At 50.0% G+C, this 22,500-nt stretch overlaps 1 protein-coding gene across 10 annotated transcripts in view; it reads left to right on the top strand.

Annotated features, from left to right (window-relative positions):
- The window catches only part of LOC125037055 (flocculation protein FLO11-like), a 166,361-nt gene extending 144,917 nt beyond the window's left edge, over positions 1-21,444 (top strand). For 9 of the 10 annotated variants that reach the window (XM_047630029.1, XM_047630026.1, XM_047630028.1 and 6 more), the window contains 6 exons: positions 4,120-4,313; positions 14,994-15,266; positions 16,284-16,384; positions 17,404-17,858; positions 18,603-20,492; positions 20,897-21,444. In XM_047630029.1, the coding sequence (XP_047485985.1) occupies positions 4,120-4,313; positions 14,994-15,266; positions 16,284-16,384; positions 17,404-17,858; positions 18,603-20,492; positions 20,897-21,297 (3,314 nt within the window). In that variant the 3' untranslated portion in view covers positions 21,298-21,444. Of the gene's footprint in view, positions 1-385; positions 541-4,119; positions 4,314-14,993; positions 15,267-16,283; positions 16,385-17,403; positions 17,859-18,602; positions 20,493-20,896 lie in introns of those variants that run through there. The other variant, XM_047630035.1, reaches the window with a different exon arrangement.
- Positions 21,445-22,500: the final 1,056 nt, after the last annotated feature.

The following is a 22,500-nucleotide window of genomic DNA, read 5'->3' as shown; positions in this document are numbered from 1 at the left end:
TCTCTCTCTCTCTCTCTCTCTGCCCCCCCTCCCCCTCCTCCTCCCCACCTCCGTAAGTTGAGCGCCCTGAGATTCCGAGCTGTGACGTCATCACCTTATCACCAATTGTTGTCTTTTGATCGAATGAAGTAATTCGATGTCTTTTTTTTTGGGGGGGGGTAGTGACTTCACTGGCGTAAGTGGAAGGGAAGATCGTGCTTTATTTTTCTTTCTCTTCGCGTGTTTCATTTCTTCAATAATGACTTGGAAATATGGCACCGTCTCTCGTCCCCATTTTCATAAGTATTTTCTCCGATATGCCCTGATGAATTCCTGTATCGGATACACGGTGATAAGGACTTCAGAAAGGCGTATCAGTGAGATAAAAGCGATATGGATAACAGAATTATGGCGTGTTAGCGTCGGCCATCGCGCCGTGGCCTGGCGAGAGTAGTCGAGCAGCGAACGCGGCGTAACTCCAGTGGAGATTTATACACAGGAGACTCAAGTGCACTCGCCGTTATTATTATTTGAGGTTTCGTTGCCTCCGACGATCTGCGGGTGCGTTGCTTAATTAAGGATTTGCGTGTGCGTTTAATTAGGCGTGATTAAGCGGATTTATTACTTTATTTTTATTATATTTAGTTATGTGTTGTTTTTATGTTTATTATATTTATTTATGTTATTTTTATGTTTATTATATATATTTATTTGTTATTTTTATGTTATTTATATTTATTTATATGTTATTTTTCTGTTTATTATATTTATTTATTTGTTATTTTTTATGTTTATTATATTTATTTATTTGTTATTTTTATTTTTATTTGTTTATTTAGTTTTGCTAATAGGGGCTTGTGTGGTTTGCTGTGGCATTTCATGGAAAATGTACGTGGACAAGTTTTATTCGTAGTTGGCATACCGCCGCAGAGATTATATCTTTTAAGAAAATCGTGACGTGTGGACATAGATTCGAGAGCGTAAAAGTGTAGACCTATCGCGTTCACGTAGAGGCCGTAAGTGGCTGATTTCTGTATATAGGCCTATTCACGTGGCCAGGAACTTTCCCTCTCTGCAGAATCTACGTAGAGAATATCCCTCTCCCCGCCCCCACTCCCCCTCTCCCTCACTTTCCCCTCTCCCCTCTCCCCTCTCCCCTCTCTTTTCATTACCATGTAGGGGAGGGAGGGAGGGGAGAGGGTAACAAAAGCGGACGGACGAAGGGAGAAACAAGAAAAGTTTGAAGAAAGACGTGGGGAAGCATAATGTGTAATGGGCCATTGTTTTGGCTCGAGGGTCTGCCTGAGGCCCCGTGCCCTGTGCCACAGTCTCGCTGGAACAGGTGCCGTGAGTGCCCGCGTGTGTTCGTGTGTGTGTGTTCGTGTGTGTGTGTGTGTGTGTGTGTGTGTGTGTGTGTGTGTGTGTGTGTGTGTTTGTGCGTGTGTGTGTTTGTGCGTGTGTGTTTGTGCGTGCGCGCGTGTGTGCGTGTGTGCGCGTGTGTGTGTGTGTGTGTGTGTGTGTGTGTGTGTGTGTGTTTGTGCTTGTGTGTGCGTGTGCGTGTGTTTGCGTGTGTGTGTGTGTGTGTGTGTGTGTGTGTGTGTGTGTTTGTGCGTGTGTATGTGTGTGTGTGCGGCAATATCTCCTTATTTGTTTCAGGTTATTGTCTTTTTTGATCCTGTGTGAATGTTTTTGTCGAGTTTTCGTCATCTGGATATTTTTGTTTCTCATTTGTGTTTCTTGTTATTTGTTTCCCTATCATTCTTTATCATTTATGTTCTCTCTTGTTTCTACCGATCTCTTTTTCGCTGCTTTTATCATCACTCGTGGCACTCCTGTGGCATGCCAGACTGACCCTCCTGACGTCGCAGCTGGCTCTCGTCCATCCACCTGTGATCACAAAGGCACTGGCTTATCTGGGCCTTCCCGAGAACAGTGCCTAAAACAGTGATTCGCTGGATGGTTACGTGATTTCATGATTCACAGGTCGTGTCGTGTGTGGGTTTTTTTTTTTTTTTTTTTTTTTTTTTGGGGGGGGGCGAAGGTCACGGATTCCACACTAAGAGATAACCCGACTTGTTACCTCCGTCTGCGAGTCGGTGTGATGGATGACCTCGACAAGTAGGTGGCGGGGTGGGAGGTGAGGCGTGGGGGAGGGAGGCGAGAAGGAGTGGGGGGGCGGGAGGTGAGAAGGAGTGGGGGGAGCGGGAGGTGAGAAGGAGTGGGGGGGGTGGGAGGTGAAAAGGAGAGGGGGGAACGAGAGGGAAGGAAGCAAGGACGGGAGGGAAGGAGGGAAGGGGGCGTGGGAAGGGGAAGGGGGGGGGGCGAGAAGGGAGCGTGGGAAGGGGAAGGGAGGGAAAGCTAGGAGAGAAGGGAGGAAGGAGGGGGGGTGAGTAGGGGAAAGGGGAAGGGCTGAGAGAGAAAGGGAGAGGGAGAGAGGAAGGGAAGTAGGGAGAAGGAAGGAGGAATGGAGGGAGGGAGGGAGGAGGAGGAAGGGTCAGAGGGAAGGAGAGGGAGGGAGAGGGGAGGAGGAACGGTGGGAGGGAAGGAGAGGGAGGAGGAGGGGAGGGAGGGAGAGGGGAGGAGGAAGGGTGGGAGGGAGAGGAGAGGGAGGAGGAAGAAAGGAAGGGAGAGGGGAGGAGGAAGAAAGTGAAGGAGAGAGAAGCTAGAAGGGGAGGAAGGAAGAAAGAGCTAGTAGAAAGAAGAGGGAGGGGGAAGGAAGGGGTGGTAAGAAGACAAGAATGGGAGGAAAGAGGGAGGGAAAGGAGGCTTGCTTTCACTCTCTCTTCCTTCCTTCCTCTCTCTTATTCCCCTTTTGTTACTTTGGCATTGGAATTGTAGTTAGTATTATTTTGTTGTTCATTGGTATTGTTATCCATGTTATTTGTGTTCTTCATTAACACTGTTGTTATTATTATTTGTGTTTATGTAATCAGCGATAAATACGATAAAACGATAAAATAACATATGTGATAAAGAACTTGAAAGGGGAGATGATAATAAGAATTTTATTGGACTCCACATCACGAAAATGAAACAGAACTGCAGATTTCAAGACACGTCAAAACAGGTTATTTTTTTGATGTGGTGAAACAGAGTATTTTTTTTTTTCTTGGAATATGCAAATTCGGATCTATTTAGATATTTTGCCTTTTATTCATTTCGCTGCTTCTATTTTTTTATCCCTTTCCCTGTTCTTTTTCCCAATTGCGTCACTCTCTCCGTGTATTATTTGCAGGTGTTCATTCTTTACATGTTTCTCTTTTATTGTAATTTATTTATTGGTATTTATTGACCACTTATATATATATATATATATATATATATATATATATATATATTTTTAAATTCTCCTTACCGGTCGTTTTTTTTTTTTTTTTTTTTTTTTTTTTTTTGGGGGGGGGGGGGGCGTTTCCTATATTTATTCTGTTTTGATTTATACTCTTTATTCCCTCTCTCTATTTTTTCATTTCCCTTTTTTTGCGTTATACGTTTTGATTTAATTATTTCCTCTCGTGGCGCTCGTGTAAATCATTACTTCAACTTTTATCGTGATTCTTTTATGATGCTTTTCCTCTGGTTCTCACGAAGTTATCATGTCTTTACTGATTAATGCAACTTCATTTTTTATTACAACGTATCATTACCGTCACTGAGCTTAGTCAGTGCCGGAAGTCTGCGCTCTCCGAATGCCTGTCGAGTTATCATTTTATTTCTTATTATTTCCCTTCGTTCTCTCGTAAAGGGCTTTAAATTCTTATACTCTTTTCTTCCTTTTCCCGCTGCGAACTTTACTTTTTTTAAATTTTGGTTTTATTTCTCATACTTCGCTCTCTCTGTTTGTCTCTCTCTCTCTCTCTCTCTCTCTCTCTCTCTCTCTCTCTCTCTCTCTCTCTCTCTCTCTCTCTCTCTCTCTCTCTCTCTCTCTCTCTCTCTCCCTCTCTCTCTCTCTCTCTCTCTCTCTCTCTCTCTCTCTCTCTCTCTCTCTCTCTCTCTCTCTCTCTCTCTCTCTCTCTCTCTCTTTCTCTCTCTTTCTCTCTCTTTCTCTCTCTTTCTCTCTCTTTCGCTCTTCCGCAGCGAACTTTACTGTTTTTCATTTTAATTACATCTTTTATTAAGATTTCATTTCTCTCCCTCCCGCAGTGAACGTGGACGAGAAGCTACGCGGCAGCTGCACCCTCGCCGACTACCAGCTGCAGGAGGTGTGTGTGGTGCCGCGGGACTTCCGTGCCCCGCCGCTCTCCGTCACCGACCTCATCACCATGGCGGCCATCTCGCACCCGGAGGACAAGAAGAGACGCACGCTCCTCTCGCTCTTCTCGAGGAAAACCAAATCCGTGAGTTCGGAGACCTTTTTTTTTTTTTTTTTTTTTTTTTTTTTTTTTTTGGGGGGGGGGGGGGTTGTGGTCTTTCTTTTGTTGTTATTTTTTTTATTTTTGTGTTTTAATTTTATTGGGTGGGTTTGTGTGTAGGAGGTTTATTTTTTGTATTATATAAGGTGATTTACATTTTGTCCAAATATTGTGTTATCAGAGGATAGGAAAAAAAACCCACGATTTGTTCGTGGAGACAGTAGAGATGTTTAGATTTCCCCGCTGTAGGAGATCCGTAGAGGACTGAAGCCTCTCCTCCCGAAGTGGCCCCCGCGGTCGGACGTGAGCGACGACGCCACGGCCCGCCTGAGCTGCTCCTGCCTGCCCCTCGTGAGTCGTTTCGCTCGTCGCGGGCCATGACCGGTACAGACATCCGGCGCCGGCCTTACTGGGCCACGACCTCAGTCCTACTCGGTGTTATCCTTCGGCTGTGTAGGAGTTGCATTCCATCCCCGTAGAGGCGTGTTAGACCCTCCTCTCTCCCGCAGCGTCGCTTCCGCTGGGTTAGTCTCCATCTAGGGTCGGATCCTATATCTGTAGATCCCTTTCCCGCGACTCCGGGCCTGCTGGGCTATCCTTCATCAGAGGGTCGGATCCTGCCCCTTTGGAGGCGCCTGCGATCCCCCCGCCGTCGCAGTAGGGAAGGGAAAGGGGTTGCGAGAGAACTAGTGCTGCGGTTGATCCTCCTTCCTTGCCTTTGCTGTAGGTCATTTTAAGTCGAAGTACCGTAGCGCTGTGTACTCAGTAGCTGTACTTATATGCCCTTGTAAGTAATGTGTAAGGATTCGTGTTCTCTCTTGTAAAAGGCCTCGAGGACGGGGCGAGGTGAAAGTACTTGAGAGAAAACTTGAAGCTGCTTTGCCCTTTATTCAGTGGCTGCGTTTTTATTTGCCCGAGTGAGTAATTATGAGAAATGACGGTCAGACTAATGATTGGACTCATCAGATTTTAGTTTTTTTTTGTTTTATCTTATTTTGATATCGTTATCTGATTAGCGACTGTGAGATAAGGTAGCAGTAGCGGTGTAGATAAGGCATTTTTTTAAATACTACTCTGACCCACTCCATTGATAGAATTACAAGGCACCGACTCTGTTCTTTGCGTTGAACAATAAGGAATAATTTCACAATTTTTTTTACATTAAAGGATGAGGAGTAGGGGTATGGGGGGGGGTAGATGGATCAGTAGGGGGGTAGGGGTAGATGGGTTGACGAGGAGGGAAGGGGAGAGGGGTAGAAGATGGGCCAACGGGGGTGGGGAAGGGAAGAAGGGTAGATAAGCTGAAGGGAAGGAGGGGTAGATGGTCGGTGGAGGGAAGGGGTTGACGAGGAGGGGGGGTAGTAGGTGATGAGTTGATGGGGACGCGGTTAAACAGCAGCCACGCAAGGCAACAGGTGGTCTAAGTGGCACAAGTAGACCCCTCCAACAGCCTCTTCATTTCTCCTTCCATTGTACTCTGTTTAGTCCTGCAATGAGTGTTTTGTGGGGCGGATTCGGTGCTGCTGGAGCGTCGTTGTTGGGCGTTATTATTGCTATTGTTATTATTGTTACTTAAATTTATTTTTATTGTTATTGTTAGTATTATGATTATTATTATTGTAGTTATCATTATTTCATTGTTATTATAATAATAATGATGATGATGATTATCATTGTTGTTGTTATTATTATTATTATTATTCTTTTTATTATCATTATTGTTATTATTATTATTGTTATTATTTTCATCATCATTATTATTATTATTATTATTATTATTATTATTACTATCATTGCGGTGATGTGGATAATAATAAAATAATGACAATGATAATGATAATAAAATTGATGAGATTGATAATGAGGGAAATAGTAGTAATGATAATAATGCTAATAATGATATGATGATAATAGTAATAATGTTTATAGTGATAATAAGGTTGATGGTAATAATAATAATCATAATGATGATGATAATAATAGTATTAATGATAATGAGTTTAATGATAATGATGATATTTCTTATTTTTTGTTATTATCATTATCATTATTTCTTTATATGTTGTCGCTGTAGTTAACAATATTTTCTGTATGAATTACTTCCCTTTCCTCTTTCGTTTTCTACTAAGATTCTCGGCGCCTTCTTATCTGTGCCCAGGCCTATAGATTGTTTCAATAGGCCTTGCTTGGTCTCCGTATCAAAATCTTTCCGACGTTAAGATGTTGAGTGCGTTAGGATGCCAAGCGCTTATGGTGAGGGGGGGGTGGGGTGTCAGGGAAGAGGAGGCGAGTGAGAGGTGAGGGGGGAGGGGGGTGTCAGGGAAGAGGAGGCGAGTGAGAGGTGAGGGGGGGGGTGTGTCAGGGAAGAGGAGGCGAGTGAGAGGTGAGAGGGAGGGGGGTGTCAGGGAAGAGGAGGCGAGTGAGAGGTGAGGGGGGGGGTCAGGGAAGAGGAGGCGAGTGAGAGGTGAGGGGGGAGGGGGGTCAGGGAAGAGGAGGCGAGTGAGAGGTGAGGGGGGAGGGGGGTGTCAGGGAAGAGGAGGCGAGTGAGAGGTGAGGGGGGGTGTGTGTCAGGGAAGAGGAGGCGAGTGAGAGGTGAGAGGGAGGGGGGTGTCAGGGAAGAGGAGGCGAGTGAGAGGTGAGGGGGGGGGGGGGTCAGGGAAGAGGAGGCGAGTGAGAGGTGAGAGGGAGGGGGGTGTCAGGGAAGAGGAGGCGAGTGAGAGGTGAGGGGGGGGGGTGTCAGGGAAGAGGAGGCGAATGAGAGGTGAGGGGGGGGGGGTGTCAGGGAAGAGGAGGCGAGTGAGAGGTGAGGGGGGGGGTGTCAGGGAAGAGGAGGCGAATGAGAGGTGAGGGGGGGGTGTCAGGGAAGATGAGGCGAGTGAGAGGTGAGAGGGGGGTGGGGTGTCAGGGAAGAGGAGGCGAGTGAGAGGTGAGGGGGGGGGGTGTCAGGGAAGAGGAGGCGAGTGAGAGGTGAGGGGGGGGGTGTCAGGGAAGAGGAGGCGAATGAGAGGTGAGGGGGGGGATGTCAGGGAAGATGAGGCGAGTGAGAGGTGAGAGGGGGGTGGGGTGTCAGGGAAGAGGAGGCGAGTGAGAGGTGAGGGGGGGGGTGTCAGGGAAGAGGAGGCGAGTGAGAGGTGAGGGGGGGGTGTCAGGGAAGAGGAGGCGAATGAGAGGTGAGGGGGGGGGTGTCAGGGAAGAGGAGGCGAGTGAGAGGTGAGGGGGGGGGTGTCAGGGAAGAGGAGGCGAGTGAGAGGTGTGGGAGGGGGGGGGTGTCAGGGAAGAGGAGGCGAGTGAGAGGTGAGGGGGGGGGTGTCAGGGGAAGAGGAGGCGAGTGAGAGGTGAGGAGGGGGGGTGTCAGGGAAGAGGAGGCGAGTGAGAGGTGAGGGGGGGGGGTGTGTCAGGGAAGAGGAGGCGAGTGAGAGGTGAGGGGGGGTGTCAGGGAAGAGGAGGCGAGTGAGAGGTGAGGGGGGGGTGTCAGGGAAGAGGAGGCGAGTGAGAGGTGAGGGGGGGGTGTCAGGGAAGAGGAGGCGAGTGAGAGGTGAGGGGGGGGGGTCAGGGAAGAGGAGGCGAGTGAGAGGTGAGGGGGGGGGGTCAGGGAAGAGGAGGCGAGTGAGAGGAGAGGGGGGGGGGGTGTCAGGGAAGAGGAGGCGAGTGAGAGGTGAGGGGGGGGTGTCAGGGAAGAGGAGAGCGAGTGAGAGGTGAGGGGGGGGGTCAGGGAAGAGGAGGCGAGTGAGAGGTGAGGGGGGGGTGTCAGGAAGAGGAGGCGAGTGAGAGGTGAGGGGGGGGGGTGTTAGGGAAGAGGAGGCGAGTGAGAGGTGAGGGGGGGGTGTCAGGGAAGAGGAGGCGAGTGAGAGGTGAGGGGGGGGTGTTAGGGAAGAGGAGGCGAGTGAGAGGTGAGGAGGGGGGGTGTCAGGGAAGAGGAGGCGAGTGAGAGGTGAGGGGGGGGGTGTCAGGGAAGAGGAGGCGAGTGAGAGGTGAGTGGGGAGGGGGGGTGTCAGGGAAGAAGGAGGCGAGTGAGAGGTGAGGGGGGGGGTGTCAGGGAAGAGGAGGCGAGTGAGAGGTGAGGGGGGGGGTGTCAGGGAAGAGGAGGCGAGTGAGAGGTGAGAGGGGGGGGTGTCAGGGAAGAGGAGGCGAGTGAGAGGTGAGGGGGGGGGGTGTCAGGGAAGAGGAGGCGAGTGAGAGGTGAGGGGGGGTGTCAGGAAGAAGGAGGCGAGTGAGAGGTGAGGGGGGGGTGTCAGGAAGAAGGAGGCGAGTGAGAGGTGAGGGGGGGGTGTCTGGGAAGAGGAGGCGAGTGAGAGGTGAGGGGGGGGGGGTGTCAGGGAAGAGGAGGCGAGTGAGAGGTGAGGGGGGGGGGTCAGGGAAGAGGAGGCGAGTGAGAGGTGAGGGGGGGGTGTCAGGGAAGAGGAGGCGAGTGAGAGGTGAGGGGGGGGTCAGGGAAGAGGAGGCGAGTGAGAGGTGAGAGGGTGGGTGTCAGGGAAGAGGAGGCGAGTGAGAGGTGAGGGGGGGGGGGGTGTCAGGGAAGAGGAGGCGAGTGAGAGGTGAGAGGGGGGGTGTCAGGGAAGAGGAGGCGAGTGAGAGGTGAGGGGGGGGGTGTCAGGGAAGAGGAGGCGAGTGAGAGGTGAGGGGGGGGGTCAGGGAAGAGGAGGCGAGTGAGAGGTGGGGGGGGCAGGGAAGAGGAGGCGAGTGAGAGGTGGGGGGGGTGTCAGGGAAGAGGAGGCGAGTGAGAGGTGGGGGGGGGGTGTCAGGGAAGAGGAGGCGAGTGAGAGGTGGGGGGGGGCAGGGAAGAGGAGGCGAGCGAGAGGCGAGGGGGGGGTGTCAGGGAAGAGGAGGCGAGTGAGAGTGGGGGGGGCAGGGAAGAGGAGGCGAGTGAGAGCTGGGGGGGGGGGGTGTCAGGGAAGAGGAGGCGAGTGAGAGGTGGGGGGGGGCAGGGAAGAGGAGGCGAGTGAGAGGTGAGGGGGGGGGGGCAGGGAAGAGGAGGCGAGTGAGAGGTGAGGGGGGGGGTGTCAGGAAAGAGGAGGCGAGTGAGAGGTGGGGGGGGGGCAGGGAAGAGGAGGCGAGTGAGAAGTGAGGGGGGGGGGGCAGGGAAGAGGAGGCGAGTGAGAGGTGAGGGGGGGGGGCAGGGAAGAGGAGGCGAGTGAGAAGTGAGGGGGGGGGGGCAGGGAAGAGGAGGCGAGTGAGAGGTGGGGGGGGGGCAGGGAAGAGGAGGCGAGTGAGAAGTGAGGGGGGGGGTGTCAGGGAAGAGGAGGCGAGTGAGAGGTGGGGGGGGGGCAGGGAAGAGGAGGCGAGTGAGAAGTGAGGGGGGGGGTGTCAGGGAAGAGGAGGCGAGTGAGAGGTGGGGGGGGGGGTGTCAGGGAAGAGGAGGCGAGTGAGAGGTGGGGGGGGGCAGGGAAGAGGAGGCGAGTGAGAGGTGAGGGGGGGGTGTCAGGGAAGAGGAGGCGAGTGAGAGTGGGGGGGGCAGGGAAGAGGAGGCGAGTGAGAGCTGGGGGGGGGGGTGTCAGGGAAGAGGAGGCGAGTGAGAGGTGGGGGGGGGCAGGGAAGAGGAGGCGAGTGAGAGGTGAGGGGGGGGGGGCAGGGAAGAGGAGGCGAGTGAGAGGTGAGGGGGGGGGTGTCAGGAAAGAGGAGGCGAGTGAGAGGTGGGGGGGGGCAGGGAAGAGGAGGCGAGTGAGAAGTGAGGGGGGGGGGGCAGGGAAGAGGAGGCGAGTGAGAGGTGAGGGGGGGGGGCAGGGAAGAGGAGGCGAGTGAGAAGTGAGGGGGGGGGTGTCAGGGAAGAGGAGGCGAGTGAGAGGTGGGGGGGGGGCAGGGAAGAGGAGGCGAGTGAGAAGTGAGGGGGGGGGTGTCAGGGAAGAGGAGGCGAGTGAGAGGTGGGGGGGGAGGGGGAGGATGTTGAGACGATGGTGCCAGGTTAAGCTTCCATATTGGCTTTCTTTAAGTAGCAAGGTGGCAATGAGGTAATTTTTTTTTTTTCTTCCTTCTCCTTAGCCTATCTATCTTCTTCTTCCTCCTCCTTCACTCCCAATAGTCCTCCTCCTCTTTCTTGTTGTTGTTGTGTTGTTGTTGTTGTTGTTCTTGTTGTTGTTGTTCTTGTTGTTGTTGTTGTTGTTCTCCTCCTCCTCCTCCTCCTCCTCCTCCTCCTCCTCCTCCTCCTGTTCCTCTTTCTCCTCCTGTTCCTCTTCCTCCTCCTGTTCCTCTTCCTCTTCCTCCTTCTCCTCCCCCTTCCTCTTCTCCTCCTCCTCCCATCTCTTTGCCTTCACTTGTTGACTGACAGATAACGAGTGCTTGAAATGTGTCCATTGCAACATGACCTATTTATTCTGTTAATTACTGATCCACATTTTTGACAGCCTTAATCGGGGGGTCAATTAAGAAATCTTTTCCGTAAGACCTCTTGACATTATCGATAACAGAGAAACACATTACTTAACCTGAGACTTGTTATTTCGGGGAGTGGACAGGTCGTGTTATCTGTTAGTCCGATAGGAGACTAATCCTGAATGAACCATGTGTCATTAGTTAACCCCCGGGGGAGACGCACGTAGATGGAATAATTTGATATGCCCCCCTCCCCCACCCCCCACCCGCCTCCTTGTTCATGTGTTGTTGTTTCGTTATATTTATGTATAGGGTATGAGGCTGGTATATATATGGAGTCTTATGTTATGTATTTCTTTGATTCATTTAATTACGTTAGGTGTGGATATTGTTGGTGTTGCGGGATTGAGTAAACGGTGTTCCATTTCAGTAAAAAAAAAAAAAAAAAAAAACTAAAAAAAAAAAAAAAAAAAAAAAAACTAAAAAAAAAAAAAAAAAATGTGCTTCGGAAAGTCTAGATCTAATGCGATAAAAATGACGAAAAAGTGCACTTTTTTTTTTTTTTGTCGCCAGATTTCAAGGGGTACGTGATTGACTAAAAGTATGGGAAACTGTTATAGAGAAAGTTGGTCGAGAGAGGGGGGGTGGGGGGAAGTGGACCAGGGGGAGAGGGATGGACTAGAACACGGCTGCGGTCATGGAAATATGTTTATTCCCCCCTTCCCTCCCCCGGCCCCCCTCGCCCCCCCTCTCCCAACGCCCACACCGAACTAGTTAGTGGCAGTTCGGGTCCGATTTATCGGGGTCGATAGGCAAAGAGGTGGAGTGATCTGCTTGAGCATTTTGACAGTAAATATTGATTTTCGTTTCGATTTTCATTTAGAATTTTTATGCAGCGCGGAAGGGGACGTGATATACATGGAAGGGGGGAGAGTTAAGAAGGGGGAAGGGGGTGTGGAGAAGGGGGGGGTGTCAGTGGTGGAAGTGCTCCGTACTGCGTGTTACGGCCAGTGCCAGGTACCGCGAGTAACACCTGCGGAACACCTGCGGAACACGTACCTGGGCTTCTTGTTATACGTTTCGTAGTCACGTGTAGGTGGTAATGGGATTAACAGGGAATAAAGTAATAAAATAGGTAGGGGAATAGATTGATGGAGGGATGTAGGAAGTGTGGGAAGGTTTATTCAGGTCGATTTCACATTTTTTATCCTAGACATTTACTGTATTTTTTTCGTTATGTTGTCCTTTCTCTCGCGCTTTCATATCGCCCTCCCTCCAAAATCCCTCCTCCCTTCCCCTCCCCAGATCTCCCCCTCTTCTCTCTCCCCACATTCCCCTTCTCCTCCCTCCCCACATCTCCCCCTCTCCTCCCTCCCCACATCTCCCCCTCTCCCTCTCCACATCTCCCCCTCTCCCTCTCCACATCTCCCCCTCTCCCTCTCCACATCTCCCCCTCTCCCTCTCCACATCTCCCCCTCTCCCTCTCCACATCTCCCCCTCTTCTCCCCTCTTCCTCCTCCTTTAGAACTCCCTTCGTCCTCTCGCTCCACTTCCTGGTGTGGCACAAGGGCGACATTAATGCGTGTCGACCTTGAGGAGAGGATAGTGTAGGGATGGGGTAGGGGGGAAGGAGGAGGAGGAGGAGGAGGAGGAGGAGGAGGAGGAGGAGGAGGAGGAGGAGGAGGAGGAGGAGGAGGAGGAGGAGGAGGAGGAGGAGGAGGAGGAGGAGGAGGGGGCGGCGAGAGGAGAGGGAAATAGTAGGCAGAGGAGAATGGAAGGAGAGGGGAAGAGGAGGCAAGGGGGGATGGGAGGGGAGGGAAATGGTAGGCAGAGGAGGATGGAAGGAGAGGGGAAGAGGAGGAGAGAAGGATGGATCGTAACAGACGACACGACCGCCGGATGCAGCTGCCGCGATGGACGTCACAGGGTCGTCAGAGGGTCGTCAGGCTGTTGAGGGTAGTTCGCTGCCGCTTTTCTCAGGCTGATTTATCGGTCGTTTGAGGCGGTGGGGGGGGGGGGGGGGAAGGTCCAGGCTATGAGAGCTTTTGTTCTTTTATTGGAGTTGTTGCATTTGTTGTTGATGTTGGTATTGGCATTGTTATCATCATTACCTTTATTATCATCATTATTACCTTTATCATCATCATTGTTATTATAATTATTGTTATTATTATTATTATTATTATTATTATTATTATTATTATTATTATTATCATTATTATTATTATTATTGCTGTTGTTGCTATTGTTATTTGTATTATCATTATTTTACTATTACTTTTAATGTCATTATATACTATTGTTATTAGTACAGTCATTATCATTATCATTATCGTTATTATTTTGTTTATTATTGTTTATCATCTATATTTTTATTGCTATTAACATTATTATTATTGTTATAGATGTTGAAGGGAGAGGGAAGGGGAAGGGGGGGTGAACAGCTGCCTCGCCGTGATTGGCTGGCCGGAAGACGCGTTATATATGCCACCTGCGCTAATTGACGGTCACCTTGGCTGGCGCTCTGAAGGAGGGGGAAGGGGAGGGGAAGAGGGAGGGGAAGAGGGAGGGGGGGAGAGGAGATGGGAAGGCGAGGAGGGGTGAGGAGAGGAAATAAGGGTGGGGGTGGAGAGGGAGGGGGTGAGGAGAGGAGAGAGAGGGGTGGGGGTAGAGAGAGTGGAGAGGGAACGGGTGAGGGGGGAAGCGAAGAGGGAAAGAGGAGAGAGGGATGGGGGTGAGGGAAGGGGAAGGGGAAAGCGGGGAGGAGAGAAGAAAGAGAGACTTGAGAATATGAAGGGAAAAGCGGGGAGGCGAGAGGAGAAAGAGATCGAGCATGTGAAGGGGAAAAGGGAGAAGAGAGGGAGAGGTTAACGGGCTTTTTCGTCTTTGTCTACCATTGATGTCACATTTGGTTTAAGATTTATTGATTTAAATTATTTGTAAATATGCGAAGGATTTTCCATCGAATCATCATCTTTAAAGGGCGTATTTTCTGGTCTTTATAATTCCCTCCGCCAGTGAGGTGTTTCAACCTTTGTTTTTTTTACATTGCCAATTTCCAAATTTCAAATACTTTTCTCTAAAAGTCTGATCAAACCTGCTTAAGATGGTATTTAAAATCTTATGTCTAAAGATGAATAGAATGTGTGAAACGAGTAATTCTGCCTCGGATGCTGGGCAGGTTTGGCACATGAGTAGGGGCTTGGAAGGAGGGAAGGGAAGGAAGAGGGAGAAGGAAAGGGAACAGGGAGAAAGGAAGGAAAGGAAAGGGAACAGGGAGAAAGGAATGGAAGGAAACAAGGAGAAAGGAAGGGAAGGAAAGAGGAAGGTGAAAGAAGGGAGAAGGGGGTAGAAGGACGGAAAGGCAAAGGGAAAGGAAGGGAAGAAAGGGAATCGGCAGAAAGGAAAGGGAATAGGCAGAAAGGAAAGGAAGAGAAAGAAGAAGGGAAAGGGGAAGGGAGAAGGGCCAAAGGGGGGGGGGGGGCTTTAGAACACGCCCTCGACCTAGACTCCACGAAACGATTACGCTTATCTTATCGCCACATCCAACGTGGGTCTCGCCGGACCCGAAACACCAGCTGGAGGCGCTGACCTTTCTCCTGAGGCTTTTCGGGGCTTCTCGGGGCTTCTCGGGGCTTCTCGTCTCCCTCTGCGCAACTTGGAAGCTTCTGGGAAGGGTCGGTGGCTTTGGTGTGAAAACGTAATGATGACAGGGGTCGTTTTTCCTTTCGTAGTGAAACGAAACGTCGGAATGCGTTCGGTGGAGTCTGTTGGAATGGGGAATAGATTGGCATTCCAGAACGTTTTGGGGGGAATGACGTAGTCTGTTGACGTTGGCAGAGATTTTCCTCCATTCTTGTATTTGTTTATCGGTTTGTTTACGGGTGTTGGTTACGTTTAGATAAAACCGCGCCGGCCTACGTGATATATGCCCATTTAAAGAGACAATGTGTTATATCTCCTGTCCCGAAACTGCGGTGAGAATCTTCCCGTACAAAAACACGCTTACTCACTCACTTAGAAGTAGTGCAAGATTTCCTGTAAATAATTTTTTGTGCTTCTCAATTATATTATTTAATGGCGTATGAAGACTTGCAGTTGTTAAGCTTTTTTTTTATTTTTTTAGTATGATGCAATATGTGTTGTATATCATTTTCTCAGTTGTTCTGTCTTTTGTTACGTGTATGTGATACGACAGCATTAAACTGTTTGTACTTAGGTTTCATGTTTTATATTCGTGGTTGTTAAAGTATGACTTAGGCCTATATTAGATTTCTTTCGAGATAGCAAGAGGTTGCGTCAGGCGTATTACGAATGCCTCACTGACAGGTTTACTAACGAGTGTCTTTCCCCTGACAGTCGACGGGTGACAGCAGCTTGTCGTCAGGCAGCGCGGGCGAGCGAAGCGTCAGCCCCGCCCGCTCTGACGAATCGGCTGACGGGCGGCCGACCCCCCGCCCACTCTCCCCGGCCTCGTCCTCCGCCACCCTCACCTCCAGCCACCCGCCGCCCCTCTCCCGGCCCGCCTCCTCGCTCAACCTCGCCCGGGCCAGGAAGAGACAGGCTCCCGCGCCGCCGCCCGCAGCGCCTCCGCCCGCAGCCGCAGCGCCCGCGCACCACTCCAATGGCAAGGTGGGTTCGTCCGCTCACGCTGGCGGCTTTTGCGGGTAGCGAGTTCTGGCACTTTGACTTTTCTGGCTAGTAGGGCGACTTCGGGTAAAGTGATGACTTTTGTAAATACGGAAGTAATGTGACGATCATGTGACTGTTCTTACGACTGCGAAAATGTCGATAAGGGCGATTTCGTGAAAAGATAATGTTCAGTATCAAAATTACGTTTTGTAATATGACGCCATCACTTCGTTACGTAACTCTCGTAATCTTTAAGATAATGATAATGATATTAATAAGATCACCAGTGATCGGCGAGTCACTTGATGTTTGTTAGTTTAACTGTGGTTAACTGATACTATATTTATTCAGTTCGACTAATTATGTTATATATTTTTTTTTCAGTTGTATATTGATTAATTATCTGTTTTGTGTCTTTCCTTCTTCTGATTTGTTTTTCATCTTTAATTTTATGTATTGATTTTTATCTGTTATATCTAATTTAATTTCAGAAATATTTTCACATTTTTGTTTCCTGACTTTAGGAAGGAAGTATATTTTTTTCTATTTACTAGGTCATCTTTTTATTGCCATCCTTATGTATTCGTTATTTTTCATTCATATTGGTTAATTTACTTTATTCGTAATGATCAGAGTTGTCGCGTTTTCTCTAATTCCACCTTTGCCATTTATTATTTTTTCTAAAATTATCCCATTTTTCATTATGCTTATTCATTTAATTTGAAAAAAAAAAATCAGAAATTCATCTACTTTTTCATTTCATATCACATTTTTTTTTTTATCTCGTTTATTCCTTTTATAAAATCATCCCATTTTTATTGTTTGTATAGCCATCTCATTGTTGATCTAACAAATCCATTTCATTTTTCATTTCATTCAAAAATTAGTCATATGTTTTTATTCACTCAATTTCGCTCGCAAACCTCCTTCCCTTTTTTTTCGACTCCTTTCATAATCTGCTTTGCTTGGCCGATTTCTTGCTAGACTGACTTAGCGATTTTCTGCTCGCTCGCACAGGCGGAGAGCGAGCGGCGGGAGGGCGGCGGAAGCAACTTGTCGCGGCGCAGTTCGGACTCGTCAGGATACCATGAGTCGGAGCACAGGTCGCCTCACACCAGGTACGGGGGGGGTCCCTTCTGCGTGGGGGATGGGGGTGGGAGGGAGGGAGGGAAGGATGGAAGGGAGAGAGGGAGGGATGGAGGGAGGGAGGGATGGAAGGGAGAGAGGGAGGGAAGGATGGAAGGAGGGAAGGATGGAAGGATGGAAGGATGGAAGGAGGGAGGGAGGGAAGGAGGGAAGGAGGGAGGGAGGGAGGGAAGGATGGAAGGAGGGAGGGAGGGAGGGGATGGAAGGAGGGAGGGATGGAAGGAGGGAGGGAGGGATGGAAGGAGGGAGGGAGGGAGGGATGGAAGGGAGAGAGGGAGGGAAGGAAGGGAGAGTAGGATGGAAGAACGAGAGGGAGGGATGGAAGGGAGAGAGGGAGGGATGGAAGGGAGGGAGGGAGGGAGGGAGGGATGGAAGGAGGGAGGGATGGAAGGAGGGAGGGAGGGATGGAAGGAGGGAGGGAGGGAGGGAGGGAGAGATGGAAGGAGGGAGGGAGGGAGGGATGGAAGGAGGAAGGAAGGGAGGGAGGGATGGAAGGAGGGAGGGAGGGAGGGATGGAAGGAGGGAGGGAGGGATGGAAGGAGGGAAGGAGGGAGGGATGGATGGAAGGAGAGAGAGAGAGAGAGAAAGAGAGAGAGAGAGAGAGGGAGAGAGAGAGAGAGAGAGAGAGAGAGAGAGAGAGAGAGAGAGAGAGAGAGAGAGAGAGAGAGAGAGAGAGAGAGAGAGAGAGAGAGAGAGAGTGTGATCAGTAAAGTAAGATTTGAAATATGAAGGATGGATGGATGGTATGAGGGGAAGATGTGAGGGTGAAGGCATAAGGAGAGAACGACTGGGTGTGTTTGGAAGGACGAGAACGATGGTGCTTTTTCTTCTTAATTCATGAGAGATATGGTGTAATTTTAAATGTATGTTATATCTGTTGACTTAATGGTTGCTGGATATTGAATTTCACGCGCCGTTCAACTGTGAAAGAGGCTCTGCTTGGCTGGCAGTTCATGACGCGTCTTTAACCCCCCCCCCCCCCCCCTTGCAGCCCCGCCGGCTCGGAGATCAGCAGCCTGGACACGAGCCGCGGGCCTGGCGCCGCCGCGACCAACCTCACGTCGGTGGTGTCAACGTCCAGCCTGTCCCTGGCCTCCTCCCGGAGCAAGAGGCGCGCCCCGCCGCCGCCGAAGCCCGCTCCCGCCAAGCACGACGACACGGCGCGCCCCTCGGCCATCCCCGAGGAAGCGGAAACCCCTCAGCCGACAAAGGCTTCCGAGGAAGCCGCGAAACCTCGAGTGAACGGGGAAGCCGAGCCCGCCTCCCCCCCCTCCTCCTCCACCCCCCAGCCCCCGGAGGCGCACCCCTCCTCCCCCACCTCGTCCCACGTGAGCTCCGTCTCGTCCCTGAGTAGCGTAGAGCACCAGCGGGCGTCCAGCCCCCTCCTGCCTCCTCCGCCAGACGTAGAGTGCCCTCCTCCTCCTCCCCCTCCGGCCTCCGCCTCAGGTAAGTCCGTGTCCGCCCCGCAGGACTTCCTCGACGATGGGAACATTGAGGACGACTGGAACGACTTCCTGAGTGACTTGGGGGAGATCCTCCAGACTCAGCAGAAGCTCGTCTTTTAATTCATGATTCATGATAGTTTATGTTTACACCCTGATAAATCGAGGAAGATTTGCTTGCACGTTGTCCCTCTTAGTAGGTGTTTGTGATTATATTTGCAATGAAGTGTATTTTTGGATATTCTTTTTTTAAAGACACCAGATAGAATGTCCATATTTTGAAACCTCTACCATTACCTATTGCAGAATCAGTTTTTTTTACCATTTTGCTAGAATTAGTATAAGCACTGCAATCACTTTAGTCGAAAGTTTTAAATATTGCGATGTTTCTAGTTCTAGAATTTGCATGGTAATGATATATCTGTAAAGCAAGTCGAAGTATGTTAATGAATAGAGACTGTTTTAGTTATACTACATGTAGGCATGGGCGTACAGTAATTTGCCATATCACTTTAACATTCGAAAAAATTGAACCACCAACCATGGAAATCACTTAAGGAATGACAAAATTTTTCATACTAACATAATTTTAATTGTTAGGGCTTTTTTCTAAATTCCAAGGACTACATCTCCCAAGGTTAAATTTTAATTGCATGGCATACAACTGTCATGGCTCATGCGCGGTTTGCATGTAGTTATTCTTAGTTTCCTTTGCATGCTTGGTAATGGCTGTACTAACCCTCCACAGACTACACTAACTCTGGCGCCTCCTTCATCGCCTCCCGTCCTCCTTCCTCCAAAGCCTCCGATCTCGGAATGTCACCTTCCCGTAGCCACTCCGCTTCCACCTCCTCTTCCTCCTCCTCCTCCTCTTCGTCCTCCTCTTCCAACACTCCTTCCCCCACCACCGCACGTGCTACTGTTGCTGCCAGAGTCAGCCCGGGAATGCAGCACGAGGCAGCATCAGCAGCAGCAGCATCACCAGCAAGCCTGAGCAACGGCAGTGGAGCAAGTGGAGTCATCTCTCCTGACAGGTTAGCGGCGCAGGAGGGCCGTCTTCAGCCCCGCCTCCAGGATCCGCAGCGTCGCCTCTTCTCCTCCCCGCCGCCGCATCCTGAAGACAATCGCAAAAGGCGCGCCCCTGAAGACGCGGCCAGGACTGAAGACAGCCACCCTAGCAAGAGCGCCAAACAGCAAGGCCGCGACATCTCTGACGTCAGTGCTGACAGTGCCAAACAGTACCCTGAGGATGTTATAATGCCACTGAGCGCCAATATGGAGAATGCATCAAATATTCCTATGTTTAGGATTGTCACCAAGTCACAAACAACAGTACAACAAGATGATGATGTAAATAAAAAGTTCATAGCCGATGGAAAGACGCAGAAAATTAAGGAAGACGACTGGCTTGGCTCGAAAGGAAAAGCATCGTTGGCCGGGAAAGGCAACCCGCTAGCCCGAGGTGGCCGGCTTCATAAACAACAGAATGTGTTTCTCGATGAAGACGACGATGATATGGATTTCAACGAAGAAATGTTTGCGCCAAAACATGCGTTAGGAAACTCCACCAACCAAAGTATGGAGTGGAGAGATCTTAGCGACCAGTCTTTTGGAGGCGCCCCCCCGCCAGCTTCCTCGACCCCAGTGGATAAGTCGACTCCGGAGCCAGTCCCCAGAAAGAAGACCCCGCCCATGCTGCAGAAGCCCAACCCGCCCAGCAAGCCAGAATGGTTAGACACAGTCGCCTCCACAAGTAACCGGACGATCGGTAGTGGTGGCAATTCATCCTTTGAAGGCGGCATTACTGTGGAGAACGTCGAAACGCCACCCATGCCTGCACCGAGAAATATAGTCTCTCGGAAAAAGAGAGCGCCGCCTCCTCCTCCTGCGTCCAATGTGAAGGTGCCTGACAATGCACAACAAGATCAGGTGGTTCCTAGCGTGCCGAAACAGCAGGTGCTTAACCCCTCTTCAGAACTTTCTGTGAGACCAAAGTACAGTGAAATCCCAACCAGTTCTCGGCCACAGCATTCAGAAGCCGAAGACTTTGACAGAATCATGAACGAACCGCAGGACGAAGAATTCAGGGTCCATGTATCGAGCCTTAAAGAGATCGAGTCAGACCAGCTATCTCTGCTAACAGAAGTAGATGTTGATTCCCCGTCGTACCATCGATCCCCTGCATCTAGTGTCTCCTCAAGAGAGTCAGGAATCCCAAAGAGAAGTTTTGAGATGGATATACTATTTCCTGAAAATGATGCAGATATGAAGTCCATAAGTAGTTCATCGAGCGCGTCGTTCCACAGCTCCTCCCCACCGCCCCCTTCTGTCGCACCCAGCGCCGCAATCCCCTCCCAGACATCGGCTAGTAGTTACCGTGCCGGATACCTCGCTTTGCTATCACAGCTCAAAAGCTGGGACAACACAGAGTCTCTTCAGACTGCTGGCTTAGACTCCTCTGACTCTCATAGCAGCACCCCACGCGGGTCCCTCCAAGACACCCCCGCACGAGAGGGCTCGCCTCAGAGCCCCTCTGAGGACGCCTCTCAGTGGTCACCCTCCTCCCGTGGAGGGGCGCATCGTGGGCCTTCTACACGACCTCGACTTGTCTCCAGCTCTTCTCTGTGCTCAGATACAGGTTTGCATGAAGAAGGTTTCCACAGGGTTCTATCAAGGATGCTTCTTGGGGTGCTTAACCATTGCGGTTTGGGCTCATACAGGTCTCTTCGTGTCAGTAAACAAGAGTTGATGTAAGATTCACACCTATGTGAACTAACATATATATTACATATGGTCAGCTGTATTTTGTTTATCTGTAATGTAAAGTATTAACGTCTGCCTAACATTAACAGTAGAAGTAATATAGAGGTATTATAGTTGCGGTATTTTGCATGACAGCAGGGTATTACAGCATACATTTTTAGTAAACAGATATTATAAGATACTTTTAAATAATTTGATGATAAAATGGTATTTAATAACTTCAAAGTTACTTTCTCTTCCTTCAGTAATATATACCTTTATCTTCCTATTACGCAACAGATCATGAGGTACAGACTCGCACTGCCAGCTTCTCCTCAGAGACGAGTGAGGATAATGTTGTCAGCAGTAGAGTGGAGTCGACCTGCACCCCGAACGAAGAGTCTCTCGCGCCGAAAAGAGAGGAAAACAACCTCCAAGATGTCGCCAAGAACCTCGTGAACGAAACAGCCCCACCCGACAAGGGAGAGAAGAGTTCGCCTACAGAGAGTATTAATCGCTGTAGTAGTATTAGCAGCGCGGACGAAGAAAGCCAGGCGCACGTCGGCAAGCAAACCCCTGCTTCGGAATCCGCGACTTTCGGGAGCCACCCAGCCCGAGGCGAACGAGGCGGGCGACGTCACCGAACCCGAAGACTTCACGACGAGAGACTCTGGCTCCTCACAGTCCGAACGGGACTCTGATGGAGACAGTCGGGGAGATCACACGCAAGAGCTCATCAGAGAAACGCCGCAAAATGGCATCACAGAAGAAAAAACAAGAGAGGAAGTGAAGATGGAGATGCCCGAGCAAACCGTAAATATCCCAAAGGAAACCAAGCATATCCCCAATGGATCGGTCGTTAACTCCTCTGACATCAGTAGTGACAAAGTGAGTTGCGAAACACGCGCTCTGTGTGTGTGTGTGTGTGTGTGTGTGTGTGTGTGTGTGTGTGTGTGTGTGTGTGTGTGTGTGTGTGTGTGTGTGTGTGTGTGTGTGTGTGTGTGTGTGCGCGCGTGTGTGTGTGTGTGTGTGTGTGTGTGTGTGTGTGTGTGTGTGTGTGTGTGTGTTTCTGTTTCTGTTTCTGTTTCTGTTTGTTTCTGTGTTTGAGTGAGTGAGTGAGTCCGTGAGTTTCTTCCTCTCTCTTTCTCTTTCTCTCTTTCTCTTTCTCTCTTTCTATTTCTCTCTCGCTCTCTCTCTCTCTCTCTCTCTCTCTCTCTCTCTCTCTCTCTCTCTCTCTCTCTCTCTCTCTCTCTCTCTCTCTCTCTTCTCTCTTCTCTCTCTCTCTCTCTCTCTCTCTCTCTCTCTCTCTCTCTCTCTCTCTCTCTCTCTCTCTTCTCTCTTTCTCTCTTCTCTCTCTTTCTCTCTCTTTCTCTCTCTTTCTCTCTTTCTCTCTTTCTCTCTCTCTCTCTCTCTCTCTCTCTCTCTCTCTCTCTCTCTCTCTCTCTCTCTCTCTCTCTCTCTCTCTCTCTCTCTCTCTCTCTCTTACTTTTGTGTGTGTGTGTTTCTGCGTGTTTCTATGTTTTTGTGTCTGCGTGTTTTGAAGCAAATGTTCATATAGTTTTTTATATAATTGTCTTTTCATTTATATTTTTAAGTATATATATATATATATATATATATATATATATACATATATATAAAGTGAATACCATAAATTAAGTTTAGCCAGTAAACAGCTGAGGTAGCTTCAGATACAACAGATGTTTCAGCAGTATGCCAGTTATTTCACCCGACATGAAGAGCGAGTAGCCTTTCCTTCACAATCCCCGACTTACAAGGGACACACTTATTCCAGCACGTCACGGCCGCCACGGGGAGCAGAAAGACCTCCGTGTCGTCGATGTCGTCCGCTTCGTCAGGAGATTCGAGCGGACAGACAGAGCACGAGAGGCTGAGCGTGCGGG

This window comes from Penaeus chinensis, chromosome 22 (genome assembly GCF_019202785.1).
Source record: "Penaeus chinensis breed Huanghai No. 1 chromosome 22, ASM1920278v2, whole genome shotgun sequence".
Lineage (NCBI taxonomy): Eukaryota > Metazoa > Arthropoda > Malacostraca > Decapoda > Penaeidae > Penaeus > Penaeus chinensis.
The sequence above is the reverse complement of the archived record's forward strand: the minus strand, read 5'-3'. Positions and strand labels throughout refer to the sequence as shown.